The sequence below is a fragment of the Harmonia axyridis genome, chromosome 5 (assembly GCF_914767665.1).
Source record: "Harmonia axyridis chromosome 5, icHarAxyr1.1, whole genome shotgun sequence".
Classification (NCBI taxonomy): domain Eukaryota; kingdom Metazoa; phylum Arthropoda; class Insecta; order Coleoptera; family Coccinellidae; genus Harmonia; species Harmonia axyridis.
The window spans coordinates 10,671,452-10,698,869 of record NC_059505.1 but is presented as its reverse complement, the minus strand read 5'-3'; the positions used below and the strand labels follow the sequence as shown (position 1 = coordinate 10,698,869).

The following is a 27,418-nucleotide window of genomic DNA, read 5'->3' as shown; positions in this document are numbered from 1 at the left end:
GAGTAGAAATAATTTCTTCTAAGTTAGTGAAAATAAAGGTTAATTTTTCGCTTTCTGTGAAAATTTTGATTTTCAATTTCTAATAATTCTTTCTACTTTGTTCAAAATGCACTTTTTATTCTGATTTTATAACTGGATTTAACTTGTTGAAATGTCAAATTCAGAACTCCAAGATGAAGAGAGGGAAGTACTTCAATCCATTTACGACGGTGATACACAATTCAAAGAAGTCTCGCCAAAAATTTTTCATTACAAGGTAAACTAATTATTATGTAGCAGCATCTCAGTTATTTAGATTTTCAGACTACTTTTGATGCTATTTGAGCAACGAGGAATATGAATTGAAAGGCAATTTATTTTCAGTATGGCGAAAATGAAAGTATAAAATCATTTTTACTTGAGATAGAATGGACTGAGAACTACCCCGAAGAACTACCTAAAATAAATTTAGACACATTTTATAACAAACACGTGTGAGTATTCTATTTGACATTCTGTTCATAATTTTTATATATCTATTTCATACAGAGTTCCTTGTGTAAAAGAAAAAATAAGAGAATTGGTGATTGAACAGGGCACACAATTTCTGGGCATGTCAATGACATATTCTCTATTTGAAGCTGTGAAAGAAAAATTTGAAGAGTTAATTGTTGTGCAGCCTGATAAAATCGATCCTTCTTCAATTGAAAGACTTACTATTTCTGATGATGTTGAAATTGCTCAGGTATGATATTACAATCTTTATTTATGATTATTAGATATCTTGGAATACATTAACGTATTATAATTATTATTCAAGGGCAGAAAGATTAAAGCACATAAGTCAAAACTGTAATAATACTAACTTTCCTAGGTATCTATAAAATTATGTTCTCTAGTTAGCCCATAAATTAAGATTGTACCAAAGTTTATAATGGTTGAGTGTGCTTTAGCATTTAAATACAGAATAAAAACTTTTCCATAAATAAAAAACGCACCACAAAAGTCAATTCTTATTTAAATTTTTTTCTTTGAATATTTTATTCTGACAAGTTTATCAGCAAGAAATATTATACGAAGTTGAAATTGCTATTTTATTACAAACAGAGATTATTTGAGAAACATGCAAAATTTCAACTCATCTGGCGTCACTGAAATATTAGAAATTTCTTTTCAAAATTTCTCCTTAAATTTTTTTTGTCAGGATCAACATGAATCGTGAATTTGCTTTTTCACATCTGAATGTAATATTTCATTTCGAACGAATGACAATTTTGGAATCAAGAAAACAGTATTTTGAACAGTCATGTTCACAGAACCTCTCATCGGATTCCGTTTATTAACGAATTAAATCGTAATATTCAAGCCTACCCCAAAAATTTTTCAGGTGTATTTCTGTTCAAAAGTTATCATGTTTACATACAACTGGACAGAATTGGATTTGAGATTAATCATCGACTCTAAAATGATAATAGTGATATGTTCAGGAAATGACTGCCCAAAAATTTCGTTAATTTTTGACTTATGTACTTTCGTCTGCCAACCTTTGGAGAAAATATGCTAAAATTGTGAATCCAATAAGAAATATCTGGAATTTATTTGTAGGAATAAATGTATAGGACTGTAATTCATTTCTATGGTTCAATATACAAAATATAGATATTGGTCCTATTCAAATCCAACTTTGTATTAAATACTGCTTAAAAACATCTCATTTCAAATTGTGTTTCAACTTTGAATTTTTCTTTATATACTTCAATATTTTATTGGCGAAAACTTTTCAGGATTCTAAGAAAGCCCCAAAAAAGGAACAATTAACTAAAGCACAGAAACGAAGACAATGGAATAGGCTTGATAATAAAGGTGAAAAACCTAGAGGTTGGAATTGGGTGGATATTGTGAAACATTTATCCCAAACTGGCTCTAAAGATGACAAACCTCCAGCGTCATAATTTTTTTAGATGAATAAATTATTTTGTAAAAAATTGAATATTTATTAAAATAATACAATTTTCAAGATATGACATATTTCATTCATTTTTTTCTGAATAAAATTTTCTATTTGTCTTCCAATGTTGCATACTCAAGGAATGACAATTTTTATTCCATTCTGAAAATCATTAACATTATTTACTATGCAGATAAAATAATTCAAATACTCACTATATACATCTAGTGTTACAAAAAACATAGCTATTTCAGGTTCAACAAATTCGTTGAACAATTTCAATTCTTCCGCTGACATATTATTTTGGTACTCGGTATTCCTTCTCATTGATTTCATGAAAGTTGCAATTCGAGCTACTAAATTTGTTTGATTTCTCTTTCTTATCACATGAACTTTCTACAAATTCAAAACATTTAATTGAAATAAATCGGTACACTACCTCATAAGATTGCTCTGATAGATTTTAAGTGAATTCCGCATTCAATAATACATTCTCTTTCTAAGAAAAGCTAGGGATGACGAACAGGTGGATTTTTTATTTGATATTTCAATACTATACCATCCATAATATAAACTTAGTTCGTATCAAAATTACCACTTTTTTATGATATTTGATGTTTTTCATTATTGAAAATAAATCGAAATTTCATTTTATTCATCATTAGCACCAGGCCGGCAAGTTGCAGTTTCTTCAAGTAATTTACCACAACAAATTTTTTTGAATGAACATTGAATTATACTAATTCAAATCTAGACTGGAAATATTTGGGATTTTAAAGGTGTACTATTCAATATTTCAAGCCAAAATAATAAACAATTAATACTAATTTCATCAATTTTAGAATCAGTGTGGAATGATATAGCATTGCATCCTATTATATAATGAGTTTTTATATACAACTCTATCCATAGTTGGTGGGATGTTAAGATATAAATAAGATAGACCTACTAGTGGAATGTCATTATAAAAGCTGGTAGCCATAGCTATCATTACTCCATGAACGTAACTGTGAAGAACTTCAAGTGGATCACATCTTTTTTCTAATGCGATATAAATATGCCTTTTCTCAACATCAGGAATGATTAAATAAGGTTTGTTTTCATATACTTGTAGCATTTGTTGCATTTCTTCATAATTGTACAACTCAACAATTCTACTCAAAGAATTACCAAGTTTTATCTTGAAGCTACAAATGTCTGAAACTGAATGAACTAATTTTATGCAAGTGAAAAATTTTTATAAGAGATTTTATACTTCTTCCATGGAGCCCTAACCAAGAACCGATTATAATAGAACATTTTTTCTTTTTTTGGAAATAGGATTATTGTGATTTTCTAATGTTGATAGCCAACACACCAAAATTCCATAACTATTATTGCCAAAGCAAATAAAACGATAATTTAAAATGAAAATTGCATTTATCAAGGTACATACTGTATCAAGATATGGAAAATCAACTAGAAAAGATTAACTTGAGGAATATTAGTCAATAGGTTAAATAACATGAATAACATAAAGTATAACAGATAAGACAGGTATCAACTGACTTGAGGTTTGAAATAAATTATTATTACTAATATGTTATATGAATTTATTTGACAGTCCTTGATATGGTCCATGGATAGTTTCCCATATATGTATGAATATATTACATTACTCAATAAGTCCCGGGTTTTGAATACAGATGGCACTGATAGTGCCAGTTTTGTCTGGATCGAGATCTTGAAAAGTATGTGACGCTACATTTGTTCTAAGAAAAAAATGACTTTTGTATATTGATGAAATATTGTTTTTCGATGACAATACTGTGCAGGCAAAGCAATGTGTTTTTCTGACTCTGCTCCATCGAGAACAACAGTTGAAAGGAGCAACAGGAAAAAATTTGGCTTTAATGAAGGAGTTATTGTCAAGGTTAAAGTCTATTTCAAAAGCAAAGATAAGGTATTGAAAAGTTAGAGGAGTGTTGGAGTGCATGTTATGCATAATTATGTTGACAAATAAAGTCAAATTCTTGTCAAAAAATGTGTTTTTACCGTTTAGGCCTAGGACTTATTGAGTGAAGTGTTGGTACTATTGATATGTCAGAAAAGACAACAATTATAGAAAAGGATCTATTTTGTAGAAGATATCTATACGTACCATTCTCGCCTAGACCAAGAATAACAGATTCCTTACCATTAATAAACGCAAGATTCAAGCTATTATTCATACAGTATTCTTTTAACACTAAAGTCATTCGAGAATCATTCAGTGTATCAAATGTCAAACAAGTTACGGCTTTGTAATTAAAGTATAAATGAAGTATCATCAAGAAAAATATGAATAGCACTTCATACCTAAAATATGAAAAATTAGATATGTGAAAAATGATAATAAAAAGACTCACATTGGATTTAATATTTTGCTCAATAAATATAAACTTGTTAAGCTTGCAATAAGATTTACTACTGTTTCTTGAGTTCCATCCTTTGCTGAAATTTCAGCCATGTTGCCCTGTTTTGCTTGATGGTATGTGATGGATGCCCTTGTTGCACCTCCTGCTATACCCACCTTCAATAGAAAATTTTACAATAAAACAATTTTTGTTTACATGCTAATAGGTGGATTATTCTGAAATTACTCACTATAGACTTCATTATAGAAGTCAAGCATAATATCTCCATACTTTTGTGAGAATAATAAGGAATCCCCAATTCAATTGCCATAGCAAAATTGTTTAAAATATCAGCAAATAATCTCCACTTCTTGCAATCACAATCTAACATACTTCTGCAATATTTTTTAATCAGAGACAAGAATAAAAAATAAAAAAATCAGACCCTTTCCACCAAGCAAAGAATATTCTCCCTATCATACCAGAACCATCCTTCATTATCCAAGTTATTGTGGCTGACAGTGCTGATGCCTTTGCATCACCTACCCCAACTCCTTTAAGAATAGCTCGAGTAGTGAAGCTTCCAGTAATAGTACTGCAAAATGCTTGCAAAGTATCCCATACTTGATATTCAAAATAGTCATTACTGACACTATCAGGGTAGCCGTGAGGAAGTAGAATCTCTTTGAAAAAATTGAGAAAAAACGACCCAATATTCCAGCCAAAGCTAGGTTTAGGTACTACTCGTTCAATTCTCAAAGGATCTAAAATGCTCCATACAATTGAATTGAATTGTAATTTCTAATAAGAATTGTTTACCCTTTTTTCTATATTCGGTTTCTTTGGTACCACATGTTTCAACAAGTAATAATTCTGATTTCATCTTTAAAATATGAAATACAATGAAATATTCCTAAACATTGTATTTGTAAATTCAAATCCTTGGTTTTATTTTATTTTCCAAGAGAAATTTATTAGGTTAGCAAAATCTATGACCTTCACCCTAGGCGCAGAGAGTTTTTAATCTTCAATTTGATTGATTCCTTCTTTTGCTGTAAGCAATATTTTTTATTCCAACGCCTTCCAGATTACTGAACCTTTGTTGTTTGTAAGTAAGACTAGAGCCCTATTTGAAATTACTCAAAAACTTAAGTATTTGTGAGTCGGAAAAACTTCTTTTGGCATGAATTCTGTTTGGGTTTTCTGTCCACTGTTTACTTTGGAAGGAAAGAGTACTCTATGGACTGACAGATAAAAATATCTTTTGGAATTAACCAAAATATTAAAGTATAATCCGACTTTCTGACTTCTGAGATACAACCTTTAATTTTTGCTTATACCCTGACTGGCTGACTCTTTGTTATACAACAAGTTATATATTATTTACTATTAAGGATTGGATTTTTATTTAATAATAGTCTCTGAAATGAAATCTCAGACAGAATATAAACTAGCATCCCCTCCTGAAGGTGCAATTTCAGCAGTGAAATTTGGTCCCAACACCAGTCAATTTCTTTTAGTAAGCTCATGGGATAATTATGTCAGGCTTTATGATGTAACGGCTAATAGTTTAAGACAAAAATATTCACATGACTCCCCTGTCTTAGACTGTTGTTTTACTGACGCAGTACATGCATACAGTGGAGGATTAGATAACACTTTGAAATCCTTTGATTTCAATACAACAGCTGAAAGCATTATTGGTTCACATAATAATGCTATAAAATGTGTTGATTATTGTTCTGATGTCAATGTTGTGCTTAGTGGTAGTTGGGACCACCATGTTAAGTTGTGGGATCCCAGAACTCCAATGTGTAGTGGCAGTTACAACCAAGGAGATAAAGTATTTACTATGAGTGTATGTGGAGAAAAATTAGTAGTTGGCACAGCTGGAAGAAAAATTCTTGTTTGGGATATTCGCAATATGTCTTACACCCTTCAAAAAAGAGAATCTAATTTGAAATACCAAACTAGGTCGATCAGATGTTTCCCAAATAAACAAGGATTTGTATTGAGTAGTATAGAGGGTCGTGTTGCTGTAGAATATTTAGATACAAACCCAGAAATTCAAAAGAAAAAATATGCTTTTAAGTGCCACAGAATCAAAGAAGATGGGACAGAAAAGATATATCCAGTAAATGCCATTAGTTTTCATCCTATGTATAACACATTTGCAACTGGAGGCTCAGATGGTTACGTTAATATATGGGATGGTTTCAATAAGAAACGATTATGCCAATTCCATCAGTATCATACATCAGTTACTTCTCTCAGTTTTAGTCATAACGGAGATGTTCTCGCCATTGCCTGCTCATACTTTCTGGAAGAAGATAATCCTCCTAAGCCTTATCCTGAAGATGTTATCCATATACGATCTGTCAGTGACCAAGAAGCAAGACCTAAGTTCACGAGTTCTGGCAATTAATTACTCATGTTCATTTTAAACTGCATTTTTTATATTAAAAAAATTTCTAAGTTAGATATTGTTTGCAATTGCATATCTCTTATATATTTTTAGTTGTGAATCACCCATATATCAATGTAAAATTTCTTTATACCCAACAGCTATTGGTAAATTAATTGTCAAATGGGTTATTTATAACTTTTCATTATGTTCCATCGTCCTAGAATCTACAAAAATAAAATTATGTGGAATATATGGTCTTTCTGTAAAAAAATTAGAGATAAAGCGATAGTGGCAAAATACTACGAACGTGCAGAAAGTGTCATATATTGGTATTAATTTCTGCAATAAAACATATATACATATAGAACTCGTTCAAAAATTCCATTCGTCACATTCTCATTAATAAAAACTATAAATTTTATATTATGGCTTACTGCTAGCTTATAGAATATCTCAAGTCATTAGAAAAAGGCTTATAAAATAACAAAAACCTGCATTATTCGAACCTGTAAGCCACAGAATACCATTATATAAGCTGTAAGCTATCTCTTGCTATACCTGTCCTTAAGCATAGTATAAGACTATAAGGCTGAAAAATACGGCTTTCAAGTCACATTAGTTGACATTTACACTGGACCGTGCCATTTCAAGCTAGATCAACAAAAATCTCATATGTGGAAATTCGAAGTACAAAATGAAAATATAATTCAGACAGGAAGGAATACAGACAAATTAAACATCAAAAACTTGCAAAGATACTCATAAGTACTTTTTCACAAGTTATTGATGCTAAAATTTTTGCACTGTTCTTGATGTTTCAGGAATAATTTTTATTTTCAATTATCCAATCAGAATGTTGTTTCCTCAGATAATGCAAAATTTCGTAAAAACCAGTGCACTAGTAAAAACTATTCCATTTCACCATTTTCATCTTACCATTTTGAAGAAATATAAAAAGTGTTTTCATTTCATACCACAATCTATTAAAATATTTTCAATAGTTTAATGTATATGCATAGTGAGTGTTATTTTATTCCTTCAAGAAAAACGGCTGAGATGGTTTTGAAAAAGTTACTAGAAACATGTCTCCCCCACACAAAATAATGAAGATATAGGGATATGTATAATGCTAGTAATATGATGGGAAAGGGCAAAGGTTTATTTTTTCTTACCAATACTTGAATGGTTTAATTTTTTTGTACAGGTTTGAAGTTGTTTTTTGTCTATGAATATTTCTCCTATATTATTATATCAAAATTTTGCAAAGAGATGCCTTAAATTTTTTTCATCTCTCGGTAGAAAACCCCGATTAACTAATATTAATTTTTAGTATTCAACAGAATTGACATCTTTTAGTGAGGCAAATTGGGTCCCTGCCCAAGGCGGCTCTCCTTTTGCAGTAACTCCATGTATAATAATAATATATAATAATAATTATTATTATTTAACGTTAAGCGCACATCAGGTAGCTATAAACATAGATAAGTAGATACTATAAATGCGACTTTAAGCAGTGTAGAGCATCGACTCCAACATCAAAGAGTAAAAGATTCAGCCTCATATGCCGTGACTACGAGGAAGAGGATAAATGTTTGAATTTCAACAAGCATCCTTTGATGCAGGTTCAAAACTAAGTTAGCAGTGCCATAATTATGCCATCGGGAGCCCTTTCAATAACGTAGGTTTGAAGATGCCATGTAATTTTAATAAACAAAAATGAGGAATCCTCCTTGTCTTTTAAACAAAATTATTTTTTCCATTTGAAATTTCGGAGAAAAATGGACAAAACTATGAACTTCTGACTTAGCGCCCCCCTATCAGAAGAAGGAAAAACAATTTCATTATGTGTATATTTTTTCCTTGATTACCAAGATGTTATCTCCCAAACGAGATCTAATTTTCTCAAAAATGTTGAGATAAACTGAAGTTACAGATATTTATTCAATCAGTCAGATTTCTCCCTCTCTCCCACCTTTATTTGATGTCGTAAAATCGAAAGTGATTATTCGAAAAGATACAGAATTTTTTAAGGATTACAGTGATGAGATTTTTTCATCACCTTGATATGAAACATTTTCGAGTAAAATTCATATTTCTACTCGACGATAGCTATTACGCCCTCTAGCGGTAGAGGTATGAACTTCAAAACAATTTCCAGTGTGTTTTTTTGTATGCTTTAGTGGTAACATTTTTTACCGCAATTCTCTACGATGAGTGGATCCTGAGATATAGCCGCTTACCTCGCTTATTTGCCCACCCTGTACAATGTTTTATTTTTATTGGAATAATAAAGGCCAAAGAAACTGAGTATGTCTGTTTTTGCACAGATCTAACTAAAATCTCCCCCTGAAACAATATTCTAAGGCACCACTGATGCACATATATCGACAACTACAAAGTTCCTGGGTATCCATTTGGACAGGAATCTGAAGTGGTATGAGCACACAGAGCAGCTTAGCAGAAGACTGGCATCAGCGTCATTCTTGTTGTTTTCTCTGAGAATGCATGTGAGCCTGGAAGTTCTCAAGGTTATTTACTATGCCAACTTTTAGTCAGTCATGTCATATAGGATTATCTTTTGGGGGTCTAGCTCCAACTTGGATAGGATTTTTGTGGTTCAGAAACTTACTCTCCGAAGAATGTTAAAAATGAAATACAGGGAGATTTGTTGGGGAAAATTCAGGGAGTGTGGATTACTGACTGTCTGTCCTATACATATATCGATGTCTTCTTTTTATAAGAAATAACAGTGATTACTTCAATCAGTATGTCTCCAGAAGCTGTACCAGATACACCCAGCCTTACTTGTACCCACTGTTCAGGCTCACTCTCAGCAAGAAGAGTGTCAAGTTTATGTGTATGAAAATTTTCAATTCTCTTCCTGTGGTTTTATGGTCAATTAATGATTTGAAAAAGTAAAAAAAAAAGGCTTTTGAGTTTGTGTTGAATCAAGAACCATACAATTTGCAAGAATTTTTTGTCAGTACTTCTTAGAATATTGTAATTTGTGACGTGTTCTCTTCTCATGTATGTTCATATGTTGATTATGAGAATAAAGATGATTATTATTATTAATTAACAGCATTCTTGAATGGCACACTATCCAGGAAGTCTCTGATTCGAAGCCGGGTTTAGCTAGTATCGATCATTTATTATTGCCATCAACTTGGTCTTTTAATGTGTTTCAAGAGACGGCATATATGTTATACAGTACAACTTCGATAGTTCGGACAGTCGCTAGTCCGGACACTGCTGTGATTCGGGCATTTTAGAATTTTTGCCTCTGAAATCCGGGCGCGGAAATATTCATTATGCAAAACAATAGCATTTTCCTGTCTATACATGTAAAAACGGTTACATGTCGGTTGGAAACAAAAGTTGGATGACGAGACCACTATTTATGGAATAGTTCAAAACATCTTTCATTCATATCGGAGGTCAAGAAATTTTTAGTTAGAATTAACAAACACTGTAAATTAGTACACACCCCCTGCGGAAGAAGTCAATACTAATCCAAATTTCAGGATTATGTACCTGCTGCCAAATTGTACAGTAGTTCTACAGCCGATGGATCAGAATTTAATCCAGAACAAAAAAGTGTCAAAAAAAAAGTGCCTTCTCAATCATATCATTTCACATGATGATAAAGACGTGCTAACTTGTTTGAAGCAGTATAATTTAAAAGATGTAATGGACAATCTTGATCAATCTTGGACGAGCATAACTTCAAAAAAGTTGGGCAAATTTATGGCCCGATATTTCAGAATCAGATGACGAGAATATTCCACTGGCAGAACTACAAAAGAATCTTCGCCCAATAGGTCAGAAAGATTTGAAACAAATTACAGAGTCCTTAAAGATCATTGACCGAAAAAATAATTTAAACAAAAACAACACGAATTGGGCTGTGGGAGACGACGAGTTTGTCATTGATTTAACTGAAAAAGAGCTCATCCAGGATGCCGTAGGGGAAAATACGAAAAAATCTGAATCAGAAAGTGATGTAAATATGGAGAAGGTAAAACATGCAGATGCTGTCGAAACGTTTTTACTAGCTATCAGGTGGACTGAGGAGAATAATCTTTCCCTTGAAGATTAATTGCTTTTGAAAAGGCTTAAAGATAAGGCAACTGATATAGATCCATCCAAAAAGGTCCAAACTAAAATTGATATGTTTTTTTTTTAAAGTAGAAAATATTTAATTTTGCATACATACATAATAAGAATACATTATAATTACATGTAGATATTTACATAAAGTGTTACATGTCCTTAGGAGTTTTGTTGTTTTGTTTTATTTTATTAGAAAATAATATTTTTTTGTAACTTGATTAATAAACCTTATTTTGATAATTTAGAAGTTGCTTTATTTCATAAATTAAAATCACTCCAGTAATCCGGACGCCTCAATAATCCGGGCAGGTACCGGAACGATATCTGCCAGGACTACTGAAGTTATACTGTACTTACCAATTATAATCTTCAGATAAATTCTACTAGTCAGGCATTAAAGGAATATAAAAGTTGTTGAGGAAGGATAATATAGATAACACAATTACACAAATAATTTTTTATTCAAAAGTAAATGAACAAATTCGAATAATTTTGCTACACAAGTTTTGGTTACACCACAAAAAGATCATATTGTATTCAGGTCAAATTTATAAAAACTAAAATATGATATATGTACACTTACAAATTAAATGCTCTCTGGCTTTCATATTTAACCAGTTGAATTTACATACATCAACTTAATACGGCCGTGGTCTTCCACCATCTCTACCACCTCCGCCCATTGAACTACCACCTCCACGATCCCTATAACAAAACAAATACAATTATTAAAGAAGAATAAGGATCATCTTTATGGTAGCAAATAAATCTGCAAAATTCTAATTTTCATCAAGAATTTTATTCTGGTATGTATATTTAATTTGGTATAGTTTGACTAAGTTCCTATCTATTGAAGAAGTGTTTTTAATGTCAATGAGTTATTTAATAATTTCAATGATTTGAACTAATATTTAATTAGATCTTGTTCAGAAACTACAGCAGGGGTAATTGTTTCTATTTACTTGTTACTGACAAGAGGGACGTAATGGAGTATTTTACTCTTTTATACTAATGCAAGTGTTACAACACTTCTTTTTGTATTCAATACAGAATTTTGCAGGCTTATACAGCGTCATTTGCAGCTAGTTCTATCTCAAAATAATGAATTTCTTGATTGATCATTTTGATAGTTCATGGAATCAGTGATATTCAAGAATAAATGGAAATTAACAAAAAAAATTGAATATATAATTATTGCCTTTGGTAGTAAGTTAAATATTGCACACTATACAAGTCGTCCCTGAATAGGAGGTACGAAAATGAGAGATTCTTGGATAATCTTAATATAAAGTCCTATAAACCTGAGCCTACAAACTCTTTGTTTTCGAGATAGAGGACTTTTCTTGTAGTCCTACTTTTTTGTGATGATTATACCACCTTTTCATATCTTCATTAATCTTCGCTAAAGATTGGGAAGACCAAAACTGATAAATTTATTCATCACAGTTTACTAACAGGATCTTTATAATAATTTGGATATTCCAGAGGATTACTAGAGAATTGTTTGAAATTTTTCTCTTGAAATTGGCAGCAGATACTACAAGTACAAGTACGAAAAATTAAAAAGTGTCGTACTGGACCAAAGTCTCTTTTTACATTACTTTCACTGGTTCAACGAAATAATGTTCTGGAAGAAAGAAGCTCGTACTCTTTCAATTATTAAACATACATCGAAACAAGTAAAAAATTATAAACCAGAATAAAAGTTATGTGGAATCTATAAACAGTCTCTTGTAATTTAACGATATTAAGGGTATGGTCCGTATAGCACCATGGTTACTATGGTTAGTAAGTTGGTGGTCTGTATATGTCAAATTACTCAAAAACCGGTTACTACGTCCCCAAACTTCGGTGAGTTATCTGTCGCCAGAGCAACCGTACTTTTATTCTGGTTAGGTTCGGTAACCACGCCCACTCCGGTTGGCAGTTGTCATTTCAATTTTCAGATTAATGTTTATGAACATTTTTCATGAAATCTAACACTCAAAAACTTTATTATTCTATTTATGAAACAAATACCCTTCAGAGCCATTAAGAACGTTTAGTTGTTTACAAATTAAAAGAGATCAACTATTTATAACCTCCAAAATTTGGTTGACGAATGACAAGACGCTCTATTAGTGATGACGTCACACACCGCCATTTTGGTTCTCAGGTCAGTGTTCGGAATCCAAACAAACAAATTGTCATTCAAATTAGTACGTTGTCGTTGAAGAAATTGGCTTATTTTGATAAATAGGATTATTTAAGGAACGATTCTACTATTAATTGATGAACAGAAAGCACGAGATTAATGCCAGTAAGTTTGAGCTTGAAGTTCAACAACATTTTACAAAAATCTGGGGAATGATACAGGATTCAAACTAACTGTTATTAACCTCGTTCCTTCTGTCTATCAATTAATACTGAAATCGTTCCTCAAATACTCTTATTTATGAAAATAAGCCAATTCCTTCAATGACACCGTACTAATTTGAATGACAATTTATTTGTTTGGATTCTGAACACTGACAGGAGAACCAAAAATGGCAGTGTGTGACGTCACACTAATAGAGCGTAGTGTCAAGCGGTCCGTAAATACGAAGCAGGTTACCTGAAACATTGAAAACCACTAGTAAACCGCTCCGAAATTCTCGGTGATATACAGACCATACCCTATATAGACATATAAAATTGATATTTACCTTCCGCCTCCGCGTCCACCGCCATATCCACCACCGCCGCCGCCTCGGCCACCTCTGCCACCGCCGAAGCCGCCTCCACCAGGTCTTCCGCCTCTATCTCCTCCGCGGAATCCACCGCCACCACCTCCACGGCGACCACCGTCTCTCATACCGCCGCCGTCTCTGTCTCTTCCACCACCGCTGCGTCTATCTCCGCCGCCGCCACCACCGCCGCCTCCTGCACTATCGGGTTTGGGTTCGTTGCAGCGATTGCACTGGTTGCGCCAAGCGAAATTGGTGTTATTACAATCCGGATTGGGACATTTCCAATCGCCATCTCTGCTTTCTCTGTCACGGCCACCTCCGCCGCCGCCACCACCACCGCCGGAGCCATAGTCTGAAGCAAAAAAAGGTATTTTATTATTACATGAAAATGATCAACATGCCACAACAAGGTACTCCGCTCTTTCCATTGTTATATAACTTGTACTGCCACGATATATACAATCACAATCAAGAATCAGAATACCATATTAACAAACAAGCATATATGCTGCAATTTGCAGACGATACAACCCTCATTGCACATGGTACCACTGTATGGAAAAACTACAACTGTATGGAAAAACTACAAAAACCAACAGACGCCACTGTAGCATGGATGAGACGCTGGAGATTTCAAGCAAACCCTACGAAATCGAGACACAAATATGTGTAAATACCTCGGTATCAAATTAGATCATCAACTAAATTTTAGAACATACATAATAAAACCTGGATATGACAATATCCCCAGAATAATATTGAGGAAATTGGATCTCCTTATACATAACCAATGCCCAATATACACACATAACAACACAAAGGAGAACAGCTATTACCCAAGCAGGACATTTCAGATCGCTCACATATAAAAATCTAGGAATCAACACCAAAATAGACAAGATGATGTGCAGGCCCTTACTGGAGTATGGACACACATCATTCTTGAACACCCAAAGACAACAATGAAAAATATAGAAGTTGCCGAAAGAACTTGCCTTAGAAAAATTACAAAACTGAGATACCGAAACAATCCACCCAGTGGAAGTTATTGAAAGCAAATAAACTTTATTATTATTATAGTGTTGGCAATCGGCGGATTTTTTTCGGATTTTAAAATATTTCATTTTAAACATTTCCATTTCAACTCTTCAAGAGTGCAATCCTACTAGTATTTTGTTTTTATTGTAATAAACTGTTAGAATTATATCTTGTAATTTTTTTTCCTGCATAGGACAAGAATTCCAACATTTCATTATTTTTTCGAATATTGCGCCTTTGCTATTGATATTCTAGATTCAAAACCCTGTAACTCAAAATTCACCTATATGTATTGCAGGAACCTATAGGCAAACCATTTCGTTAAATATTAACGTATATGGCAGCTCCAGACAAAAAAACACATTGCAAATATTCTTAAATTATTATTGGGCATTCGTTGTAAACCAGAAAGAACCAGTCAAATGTTTTCTTTAACTTGAGCTCATGAAAAATATCCAATTTTTTGAGTTTAATTGAGTAATATACACTTCTATGAACTAGCGGAATATTTTCGGATTTTTTTTACATAGAATTAGGATTTTTCAGTGTTCTTAATGACATTCTAATCCGTCTTATTGAGCTTTAGATTTGTTTGTAATGACATTTTGATTCATTTTTAATGAGCTTTTGATTTGTTCTTAATGACATTCTAATTAGTTTTTATTGAGCTTTTGATTTGTTTTCAATGAGCTCTCGGTTCGTTTTAAATGAACTTTTGATTTGTTCTAAATGACATTCAGATTCCTTTTTAATGAGCTTTTGATTTGTTGATACAAATCTACATCTCATTTAATAACTAAATATTCATTAGTTTTTATTGAGCTTTTAATTTGTTTATAATGTGCGTTTGATTCGTTTTTTATAAAATTGTGATTTGTTTTTAATGACATTTCGATTCGTTTTTGAGGTTTTTTCAGGCAACACTGAATCCACTCTACGACCCTTCTAACCAACTACTAAATGAAACTACAGAAGTAGAACCAATACTGGGAAGACTCAAAAAACTTAGCAAAAAGTTCATCAGTAACCAGAATAACATTAATATTATAAATCCACTGATACACGGCTATCAAAGGACAACACCACAGAAAGCAAAACTACCGGCATTCCCAATCTTCCAATACTTGAAATCTCTTTGAATATCATCAATAAAGCAGCTGCACCAAAGGCAAAGTTACCATTTTTCAAACACAAATCAATAGAATAATAGTTGTTCTTTATATTTACTAATAATTTATAATTGAATGTAATATAAAACTGTAAATGACTGGCTGGAAAACTGTGGTCGATAGCCATTCATCAATAAATAAATCAATAAATTTGGTTTGTCTCTCCCTTTCTCTCTGTTCAACATTCTTGTTCTAAAACAAAGTAAACTTAATAGTGGTATAGTGAATTTCTGAACATCTGCTCATTAGGGCTAAATCAAAAGGAACTATTTATTTATTAAATGTTTCAATTATAATTTAAAAAAAAAGGTCAAAATTCCCTTCCCACAAACAGTGAAGGACAAATAAGAAACAGAAGGAGTGTACATCCTCCTAACTCTGCAAATCTTTATCTCGTCAGTATCATACTTGTAGCCTAGTTTCAATTGCACTTAGTCTTTTGCAAAGTAAGAGCTCTAAAAAAAAATGTATTCCCTTAACTGCTACTATGACCATGAAAGGATATAACCCTCAAAAGAATGAATGCGTCCAGCACTAAAATCTTTCAACAAATTGACATTCAGGACTGCACAGCTAGACATAGTGATGTTGGAAAGGGAATTGATCCAATGACTGAATCATTCACTCTTTATTCAGCTAATAGGATTTGATCTCTGTTCCTCGCATTAGATATCTACTCTATACAGAGATCTTTGATGCTCTGGAAAATTCCGTTCCTTTATATTACTTTCTGTATCAATTTGAAATCTCTTCAAACCAGATTTCAGTAGAAACTTTAGAGCTAGATAAAAGCTTTGGAAATGAGACAAATTTCACTTGACCTAGTCTAAATACGAAATAAGTATTTAAAAAAAATGTTTTTGTAGATTTTGTTAGATTTGTTGATTTAAAACTATTTGATGTGATTGGCTTCATTTGAATTGAGAAAACAAAACTAGTGCATAGGACAAACCAATCAAAACAACAATTCCAGGAAACATGACAACACCAGAGCACTACATTAAAAAAAAAAAGGTTCCGTTCCAATAAGTGTGGCAATAAATTACAAAAGCTTCAGAAAGTAGGAGTGTTCATGAAGAAAATAAAAAATTTTGATCTAAAATTGCATAGAACTTATGTTTAATTAAAACCTTTTCTATCATACCATTGTTGACGGCAGTTGGTGTGACTGTTACGAAAATTGAATTTGAATCGTACGTATCGAATTCAAATAATTTGAAATGACTCATTAAATTCAGGAATTATGTCTGACGAAATCGATTTAACACCACCAGAATTAAGAGAAATTGAGAACAATGCTGCAAATCATTTCACTATATCCAAATTATACATTATATCAACAATTATTGACGTTTGTTGAAATTATGATAGGATTGAAAGGCAGTAGAGACAACCACAAAACGAAAAATAAAACTGAAAACGATGCTGTAATGAGTTCATTACAGCACTGTTTTTAGAACTGTAATGACCTCATTACGATACTGAAATAGAGAAAAGTAATTACCTCCGTCACGACTGCCTCGAGGTCCACCAAAACCTCCGCCGCCACCGCCACGACCGCCTCCTGGACCTCCTCTAGATCCTCCACCTCCAGGACCTCCTCTACCACCTCCTCCGCCGCCTCGGCCACCACTCCAGTTGTCCTTCTTCGTGGCCAATTGCACTTTGATGGTATTTCCTTGGAAGTCTTTGCCATCAAACCAATTGATAGCAGATTGTGCGGCATTAGCATCATCATATGTGACGGTAGCTTCTCCTTTGGACATTCCGGTGTTTTTATCTTTATACAGCCAAATCTTCTTTCTTTGGGTTCTCTTATCGATCTGGAAAAATTTAGGGATTTCTCGTAAAAATATTTCAATGGAATGCCAGTAGTTATACCGATATTTCCAATAGAATTTGTAAATATGCCCACAATATATCAATTATTGCAGCTTGTAAAATTGTAGACTATCTAATGTCGATTCTTATTTCTCCAATCTTAAATTTCTTTAAATATTTCATTTCCAGATGAATTTTCATATTAATTGTATTGTAGGAGAGATAATAACTCAAAATATCAACTGGATAAATTGAGAAACAGATTCTCCAATCGATTTAGCAAAATTAAAAAACTGTGTTCAAAATTTTTGTAATAAACACAAGGTGCATTTTGCAAATGATTGTAACTAAAATAAATCAATTTGTATCTACCTTGATAATACCAATAGCCCCGAAGTGTTCAGCAATATCATCCTCAGTACATTCTGGATTCATTCCAGACACAAAAACAGTATCCACTTGAATTACCAGGTTAGATCCACTATCTGAAATGTCATAAATCGAAATTAGAAAGGTGCCACAAAATTAGTGAAATTGTTAACTAAAAACACATACTGAAATAAATAAGAGGAGTCTTTGAAAATTGATAATTTTTGAACGCAACCACTTTAAAATCACAAATTTCAACTAATTCGTCATTCTTAGAAGAACAAGTATACCCATTAGTGCTGGTACTATACTCCGTGTTTTCAATAGATACTTTCCATAAATATATACTACTTTTGTAACCTATTTCCCTGCTTAAGACCAATGTAGAGAAGCATAACCTCTATACATGCTCAGTTGGAAAGCAAACGCCAATATATTATACCAAAAACCATTATTTTCCAATACATATTTCTCTTATTTTTTTCCTGTAATTAAGTCTCTTTGGTTTCACATCTCACCAATATAGTTGATGAAGTTTTCATATGCAAGGGTGTTTCAAAAGAGAACTCTTATTTACTATATCTTGATACCGATATAAAAAACTCTTCAACTCGGAATAATGAAAGAACATCTAAGAATTTTAAGGAGTTTTTAGATAATACTCAAGTTGTGAAATTGAAACGCCGAGAGAACCAGAATTCAATCATTGAACCACATAAAGAAAATAAATGTTATTTGCTTGAATTTTACATGACTCTGCTTCAAGTGTATCAGAGTAACCTTAGTATAAAATGTATTTACTTCATGTGGCAATGAAATAGGTCAATTATATAGTGTACAAAAATGCATCTGTCATTTAAGACAATGTGCTGTTACCTTTGTTAAAACCACCCCTGTTGCCGCCTCTAAAACAGAAGTATTTCATCAGTAGTTGTTCATACACAGGGAGTCAAAAAATCAATAAACCAAATACTCTGGAGTCAACCACTATTGGCGCGTAACTCCTTTTCTTCATGTGGGTCAAGCTTAACCAAGCCTTAAAACCTGTACTTTTCAAAACTGATGTATTTACATAATTTATTACATACACAAAAAAAACCTTCAACCTTAAATCGTCTTATTCACCTTTGATGCTTTCATAGCATACTTCTATGGGAGCCAATATATTTGACCCTTGAACACTTAACAATAATAAAGACAAATGAACGGTCGATTCTAGCATACAGATCTAATTGTCATCAATACCACCAAAATTCATGACTTGAAGAAATTCAAACAAAAATTCACTAATGAGAAGATCATCATTGGTTTTATTATTACTTTAAGGACGCAAAAAATTTTGAAAAGATTAAAAATTAACTGTTTACATTCGTGGTTACTTGAAACTAAATCCGAAATTTTTAAAAATTGTAACTCCAAAATATAAGGTTAGAACAATATATATAGTGAAAGAATGTATTCAGTATCATCGTATGTGTTTTTAATTTTGCTATCAAAAGTTGTTGAAAAATTTTTTTGAAATATTTTGTGTTTGATAAAAATTGAGTGCAAATTATAGATGAAGTTTTGTCACAGAAATTTGAATGTAATAGGCAACATACGCAAGTCACATTTTGCGAAAATACATATTTTCTTAATAACAATTTCTTTCAATGCAATGAACTGTAAAAGCAGTCTGGTTGTTGAAATCACGAACTAAAAATTTTCAACTCTGCAATTTACTGTACCAAGTTTTGATCCACTTAAAAAACACTATTATTTTCCATCTCATCTCAATAAAATATTCAAAAATTTGGGATAAGAACGTTGTATTGTTTTCAATTTTATTGTCTTATTGTTTTTTTCAATAATTTCCAATTTTGAGTCATCAACGATGAAGAAATTGAAATATGTAGCTAAGAGAATCAATTAACTTTGGTTTCAAAAAAATGCAAAGGGCGGAATACGCTTCCAGTTTTTTGTTCAATTTATAAATTCTATAGAATTTTCATCAAGTGAATATCATTTCTTCACACTATTCTTGGGGACTTGCAACACATACTATCTGATACTGAATTTACACAATATAATAAATAATAAGATATGTTATTAATTTTTAACACAAAAAAATTGATTTGAAGTGAATTGACAACATAAGCTAATTTCTGTGTCAAACAGTAATAAAAAATTTTACACTGAATTTTCACTCAACTTACTCAAATTACAGTCAACTTACTAGAGTTGATCTTAAAAAAAATCAGTTTTTTCGTATGTTCTATCTTTGAACACGACCAAAACATTAAAGAGGTCCTACTGGATGAAGGTGAAAAGTTCAAAGTTGTTTTCTACTATACAATGAATTTGATATTTTTCTACTTAAAATCAAAATGTAGATATTCGATATAACTTTGTAAATTAGTTTTTTTTTTTAAATATAAGCAATACACAGGTCCCTACTCTCATTGATTTAGAGGGAAAAATAATGCCAATTAAGAATTTATTTCTGATTATTGGCACCCTAAATGCAAATGGCCCTCGATATTCAAGTGTCTGACCAAATAATAATTTACCAGTTAATTTTCATCATATCAGTAGGATACAATTGAGTGATATATTCAACAGATTTTAAGTGATGTTAAGTATACTTAGAGTTTATGATTATTTGATAAAAGAAAAATTTTTTAAACAAGTTTCCGTATACCACCATAGGTCGCAAACATTTCAGTGTCCATTATGCATTATTATACCATTAACCACAATGAAAATGGTATGGTTTTAGGAATAGTGCCTGCATATATGTATATGGAATCTCAGAAACTACTGAACAGATTTTCTTGATCAGCTTGAAGCAACATGTAGGCTTTGTTCAATTTAAATCAGACCAAAAAGAGTTGCAGGAAAAATCCAGACTTCAAATAAAAAATTTCTTCAGGGTCACTATTGACGACAGTGCAGATATTCTTGGTCGATGCAATGATACACCAATAGTTTGTTTTTCCATAATCTTTTGAGTCAAGAAAAACTGTTGGAAAACCTTACACCTGTTTCATTCTTATAATTGTACAGTACATTGTACTATGGAGCTATAGATGGTAGCGTTTATTCAGGATTCAATTCGCCTTTTTAGTCAGTATTGATTGTTGAAAAAAAAACCCAAACAAACCAGAGCATTTCAGAAGTAGTATAACCCTATTATAAACCTGCTCCGAGTAGTTTTACAATTTGTTTTTTGATATAAATTACATTAATATGAACAAAATATACTTGTACATTATTTTCCTATCAATAAATGATTAGTTGAAATATATATCTTCTACCCTGCAACATTCAATTAGTGTTATTATACATTCAAATATTACAGTCAAAACGAAGTCACACTGTCTACTGTTTCGGAATTCAGAACACTTAATTTTTCTATTGCAGTTCAGTTTCTTCGAAATTGAATAAATGTTTACAATGAAAGGGAGATTTTGATGTAAACTAGCATATTTTCTATAAAACTGGGGATAACGTGCAACTGTAAAATAACACTATGCGCACCAATAATTTTGAGATTTGAAAGTCGACAGACGAAATTGTAACACTTTCTCAGATAACAATATAGATATTTTTTTGTTGCAAAAAGCAGTTTGATATACGTATCAAAACATTACTTGATTTTACTATGTACGGTAATTATGCAAAAGTGGGAACTTACCCATAAGAATCGCGGTCTCTTCCACCCCCTCTATCACGGCCACCTGAAAAGGAAAATCATAAAATGAGATCGAAATTAACTTGGGACTCCATGCCAATTATTTAAATTACAAACAAACGAATTATGTTCTTTCGAAAAATGCAAATTCATAAATGTAAAAAAGTATTTTACCTCCTCCGTAACCACCACCTCCGCCATAGCCGGATCCACCACCCCCACCATTGGAGTTGTAACCTCCACCTCCTCCTCCTCCGCCATAACCTCCGGAAGAACCATAACTACCACCCCCTTGATTGTAACCAGAACCTGTAAATAAAACATGAATTTAGTAAATACTTTCACAAGGAAATAACAAAATATTGAAGATGAATAAGGAAAAAAAAAAACAAGTTCAACCTTAAAATTCATCATCTTTGTATTAAAAAAAAAAACTACAAATATCACAAAATGGTTTGTTACATCCTCATATCTCGAAGAATATTTCAAATCAAATGTGTTTTCAATAAAAGGGGCTAATAAAATGAATAAGTATTATTCAACCTTTTCAGAAGAAAATCAGAAGCCGCCAGGTGCAAAATGAACATTATCACTGGGCTATGAAAGCTTATTGGTGGGGGGACATTGTACGCTCATGTATTGAAGAGGCTATTGAAAAATTTGCGAAACCAATGGAGTTGAATATTCAAAGAGAAATATTGTATTCAATTCCTGCAAATATGAATTTTTCGAAATGTTATTCCTTCATTTTTTTCTTAAAATTTATGAATCATATTCTCAACCTAGGATTAATGTGGTGTAACTAATTACGAATTACGTTGTAATAGATCTTTTCAAGGAAAGCTCTTAACAGTTTTTCAATTAGCATTTTATCAAAACACAAAATGCTGACATTTGAGGGGGGCTCAAAAATTTTTCCTTAATCGAATCCAAAGGTCTTTTAATAAAAAATTTCAAGTCGAGAATCTCACTGAAGAAAGCAAGGGACGCCACGCTATAGAGTTGGTCATTTCCAACTGATATAACTAATTTCAACTCAATAGATCCTTTGGTTTAAGAAAGCAATTAATTATGCATTTTCAAATGAAACCAATAGTTCATTTTAATTTTATTAAATTTTCTATGAATGATTGTTAATGTTGACTAGTCATTAATTATTTCATATCAATAAAGAATTGTTCACCGATGAACATTAAGTTCAAAGTAAGGGTAGGACAAATAAGGCCTACCTTTTTTTTGAGACATAAGAATGTAAACTTTATGATATTGTGTAATGTACAAAGTAGGGAAAAGCTCTGATGGAGGGCACAATAGACCTTCAGGTCGCAGTGATACTGAACCTCCTTAATTAAATCGAATATAATCTAATTTACAAAGTGAAAAAATCAGAGAAAAATGAAATGAAAAAAATTAAATTACAATCGGCAAACAAATATGACGCTAGACGAAAAAATTCAATTAATTTCAAATTCGAAAAATATTTGAAAATTCACCAACGCATCCAGAAGATTTAATCTTTCGAATACTCAATATGATTGAGTATCCGAGAGTAGTTTCAGCTAAAGAAGCTCTTCATTATTTAAAGTTGGTCAATAATTAGTAAATTTAAAAAAGCCGAAAACCAACGCCAAGACGCCATATTTGACCACGCTGTGCCTTCAAAATTGAGATTGTTGTCGGATGGAATTCTGAAATTATTTTAGAACAATTTACCCTGGTTAGAGCCGTAATTTTGGCGGGATGCTGAACCCCATTGTCCTCCACCCCCCTGAGTGGCACTTTGAGCCCCATATCCCCCAGACCCAATATTGGCGCCACCGGCAGGGGAGCCGTAATTATTGGAATATGCTGTTGTTGGCGGTGGTTGAGAGTAATCTGCATACATTCCACCACCTACAACAAAACTTATAATTACTTTAAACGCAATTACAATATTGAAAAGTCCATTTCTGAAACTAAAACTCCAGATATCGGAATCTCCCGGATGCTTTACATTATTGAATTTAAAATTAAAGAATATCTACAACACATATATACAGCAAACATAGAACTTACGGTCTCCCATATTGGTGTATCTTAAAATTTACTAAAAAATCTAAATCAATGTAACTATTTAATGCCACAACCTTAACTTATGTACGTATTCACTAATCAACACGACATAAGAATGAAAATGAATATGCCAAGATGGCCGTACCCGGACGTAACAATCATGCGTACTGAAAATTATACCACAAACCACAGAATAAAATAATTTATTTTTGAAAAAAATTGTTGTGACGTTATGAGAAGATTTTTTTTCGTTACGAGTTATGAGTTATATCAAAAATAACGTTTTAATACCAAGATTTCAAATATAACGTTCATGGGTATATATGTAAAATTTTTATTTTTTATTCATAAACTTCATGAAATTTTTCAAATCCATTACATAACTTACTAGACTAGCGAAAAACAGTCCAGCAAAAAATGTTGAATGGCATGATGCCTCGGGTGTTTAGTTTACATTTTGAACAACTGGAAGATTCGAATTCGAAAGCATGTATTGCGCTTAGATTGGATGATGTGCCACGCTAGTCATCTCATCAATCGCAAGCCTTGTTGTGATTTGACGCGAGTTTTTCGAGTTATTCATAAGAAATATTAATAAGAAATGAAATAGTGAAATTAGAATTGCTTCTAATTTCACTATTTCAAGCATCGCTCCCCGGTCTTATTTGAAATATAGGTTACATTTCAGGGTTTACATCCATAGATAAACTAGTTCTCTGTCTATGTTTACATCATCCATTATGCCGAGTGATTGTAACAAGCTACAGTGAGATATTAGAGAGTTATTGCAACGCACAAATAAGCGATCTTTTATTAAAGGATCCTGTAATAAAGGATCCTCTATCGTGGACGTTAAAAGTGAACTATTGCAAGGTGCTTTTAACGAAAGTCAGTAAAGTGACAGATCTTTAAATTTGACATATTTATATTTTGTCACCTTTATTTTGTATTCTGATAAATAAAATAATTCATTTGGTAAAAGTTCAAAATCGAAAATGAAAGAACAAATAGCGTTAGCAATTTTAGCTGGGACCATTATTGAGGAATTGATTTTTCATAATAGATACAGTTGGTGTAGAAAATATATCAAAACCAATTCAAACAAATCGACTAGTTGACTTGGAAAATTTTTACTACAAGTATCGCAATCATTATCGAAGTTTATTTTTATAACTGAAATCTTCATTGTGGAAAATCATGGACACTTCTAAGATAATTTGAATGCACGTAATTGGCTTTATAGAAATAGTTATCAGCTATATGTACAGGTAAGCTATTAGCTGAATTAAACTTAAATTATTATATATTATATTACCTTAATTCGTTTTTAGTCTACCAATTCGTAATATGGGAGGAGCTGTACCAAACTACTGGGGTTTTATCGATGGAACTATTAGAGAAATTTGTTGACGAAGTATCATCAAGTTTGAATGGAAGTCAATCAAGTATTTCTTTTTATATGAAACCACCAGTATTGGAAGATTATTTTGTTTAACAGAATTATGTTATGTATTTTTGTACTTTTTCCTATAATAATTTTGAAAAAGTGTACGTAACGTATAATTTTATAATAACATTACTGATAATTAATTTGGTTTTGCATTGTGATTTGCTTTTTTTATGCTATGTTGATTCAATATATAAAAAAGTACTTAGGTAACAAGTTTATTATTTTTCTTTCAAAACAATCCCATTGGTGTGTCCATATTACAGAATGAATTATTTATATTCAATATAAAAAAAATAATATTCAGTATGCAGTAGCATTCTTTAACCATAGTATAAGGAATTCCTTATACTATGCTTTAACAATACTACATTACACATATAGGAAAATTCTTATTTCTAATAAAATTCAGGATTTATCAGTATTATTTTTAATTCTTTTAGTATGTAGGTTCAAATTAAATATGTTTCGTTGAGAATCGTATAAGTTCTTGAAAAATTCTTTATTGAGAGCACATTTTTTTTCTCGAATGAAATTTCCACAGATGCCCAAAATCAAGAAATAAAATGCAAATTTCTCAAAAAGTTCACTTCATTACTTTGTTTACGTAAACAGCTACAAATATTTATAGGTTAGTTCTTGCTGAATAACGAAGGTAAATGTTTGGCATAAACAGATATCTGTCAAAATAAAAGATCCTTAAATAAAAGTTGCTCGCCTGTATTTAAATAAAGTAAGGGAGGCCTGTATTTAGATTTAAACAATCCTTAATATCTGACTCAATGCGCATGAGTACATGTCAAAATAAGAGATCCTGTAATAAAAGATCGCTTATTTGTGCGTTGCAATAACTCTCTATTTTTTCAGGTGTCAAGCCCAAGGTCTGTAGATTACACAGGTTGCCTCGTACTACGAGGCTCGTAGTAGGGGGATGGGGCGGTATTTCAATACCGCGATTTTGGAACGGTATTTTTGAGTAACGTAGTCGCGCGTTCCACAAACGTAATGTAACCGGTTCCAAAGTAACGATAGTTACGGCGTACCGGCACCGGACTTCGAATAATAACATCGAAACGGTTTGGGATATTTGAACGAGGTTTGGTGAATATGGATACCTCATTAAGGTTTCACGCTGAATACCATGTCTTCAGCAATACACATAGATATAACTTCTTTCACGTAATACCTAGATTACCCGAGGATGGTATATTTCCATTGGAGTTTACACCATCTGTATTTAATGAGGTGCCCTTCGAAGATTCTAATGCCCGCCACTCACGAAGCATTTCTTCTAGCGTTTGGTAGCAAGCGTCGAAGAGATTCCAGTCAGACAGCTCGGGACACGGCCGTACGAGTGTAAATCAGAGTATGAACTTGACTGCCCGACTGGAATCTTTTCGACGCTTGCTACCAAACGCTAGAAGAAACGCTTCGTGAGTGATTTTTATGGTTTTATGATTTTGTTATGCTTGCAAACGTTCTTCAAGAATAACGTAGAAACTCAATGAACAATAAATTATCATTCAACAGGGCTGTCGACAAATAGTCTAGGTATCCCAACGGTCTCGTTTCCTTCGTTCCTCTGTCGCTGGTACTCAACTTAGTTGCAATCGCCTACGGTTTTGTTACCTCGTTACCTGTAACCACAGTAACAAAATCGCGGTATTTAGGAGCGGTATTTTTCTGGAACGGTCGCGAATGTAACGCGGCTGGTGAGTAACCGGTATTCCCATCCCTACCTCGTAGCTTTGGTTGAAGAGTGGGGTAACGCGTCATCCGGTGTCTGTCAAGGTCTATCTTAGAATATAGATATTATAATAGAGAATATTTGTCTATGGATATTATTATTATTATTGTTCTAAGAGGTCTATAGCTATTTTATTATTGAAGATATTAAACACTATTTAGGATAGACTACGAACGATATACGCGATAAAACTAATAAGAAAATCCGCGAAAACCCCCGATTTCATTGCAATCAAATGTTATTTATTTATAATAATAATAATAATAGTTTATTGTGACATAAACATAAATCGCAGAGGCTGAAGCCTGTACGCGTTTGAATGTGTAAACCGAGTGACGTCAAGAATGGTTGACGCTGATTGGTTGAAAGTTACGTCTACGCAAGGTCTAAATCTATAGACCTTGCGTCAAGCCCTTTTTCGCCTTGAGCAATTTTTGTATTCTAACATATGAAATGAATTCGATATTTTGTTCATAAATTTTTTGGTTCTTTATAATTTTTACGCATCCACGATCGTTATCGAGAAAAAGGTAAAATCAATTTTTGTGTTTTGCTACATTCAATTAAAATTT

General features: G+C 32.3%; 4 protein-coding genes across 7 annotated transcripts; 2 read left to right on the top strand and 2 right to left on the bottom strand.

Annotated features, from left to right (window-relative positions):
• The first annotated feature begins 15 nt into the window (after window positions 1-15).
• Window positions 16-2,003, top strand: LOC123679980 (RWD domain-containing protein 4). Its single transcript, XM_045617590.1, has 4 exons — window positions 16-256; window positions 364-473; window positions 529-724; window positions 1,764-2,003. Exons 1-4 carry the CDS (start codon window positions 152-154, stop codon window positions 1,929-1,931), a joined length of 579 nt encoding a protein of 192 aa, XP_045473546.1. The 5' UTR covers window positions 16-151; the 3' UTR covers window positions 1,932-2,003.
• On the bottom strand, window positions 1,953-5,394 carry LOC123679977 (RUS family member 1). The gene is made up of 8 exons (XM_045617587.1): window positions 5,122-5,394; window positions 4,748-5,066; window positions 4,553-4,697; window positions 4,315-4,478; window positions 4,068-4,264; window positions 2,877-3,130; window positions 2,143-2,323; window positions 1,953-2,089 (listed from the first exon to the last, which is right to left on the bottom strand). Exons 1-8 carry the CDS (start codon window positions 5,183-5,185, stop codon window positions 2,010-2,012), a joined length of 1,404 nt encoding a protein of 467 aa, XP_045473543.1. The 5' UTR covers window positions 5,186-5,394; the 3' UTR covers window positions 1,953-2,009.
• Window positions 5,395-5,549: 155 nt separating this feature from the next.
• Window positions 5,550-6,959, top strand: LOC123679978 (mitotic checkpoint protein BUB3-like). The gene has a single exon (XM_045617588.1). It carries the CDS (start codon window positions 5,729-5,731, stop codon window positions 6,725-6,727), a length of 999 nt encoding a protein of 332 aa, XP_045473544.1. The 5' UTR covers window positions 5,550-5,728; the 3' UTR covers window positions 6,728-6,959.
• Window positions 6,960-11,264: 4,305 nt separating this feature from the next.
• LOC123680025 (RNA-binding protein cabeza) lies at window positions 11,265-23,816 on the bottom strand. 4 transcript variants are annotated; one of them, XM_045617659.1, is made up of 9 exons: window positions 23,656-23,816; window positions 23,314-23,493; window positions 21,775-21,909; window positions 21,604-21,646; window positions 18,804-18,832; window positions 17,931-18,043; window positions 17,242-17,560; window positions 13,507-13,882; window positions 11,265-11,527 (listed from the first exon to the last, which is right to left on the bottom strand). In XM_045617659.1, exons 1-9 carry the CDS (start codon window positions 23,663-23,665, stop codon window positions 11,461-11,463), a joined length of 1,272 nt encoding a protein of 423 aa, XP_045473615.1. In that variant the 5' UTR covers window positions 23,666-23,816; the 3' UTR covers window positions 11,265-11,460. The 4 variants fall into 4 exon arrangements, with proteins under 4 accessions (XP_045473615.1, XP_045473616.1, XP_045473617.1 ...); XM_045617660.1 differs by lacking the exon at window positions 18,804-18,832; XM_045617661.1 differs by lacking the exon at window positions 23,314-23,493 and having other exon boundaries at window positions 23,656-23,810.
• Between the last annotated feature and the right edge of the window lie 3,602 nt (window positions 23,817-27,418).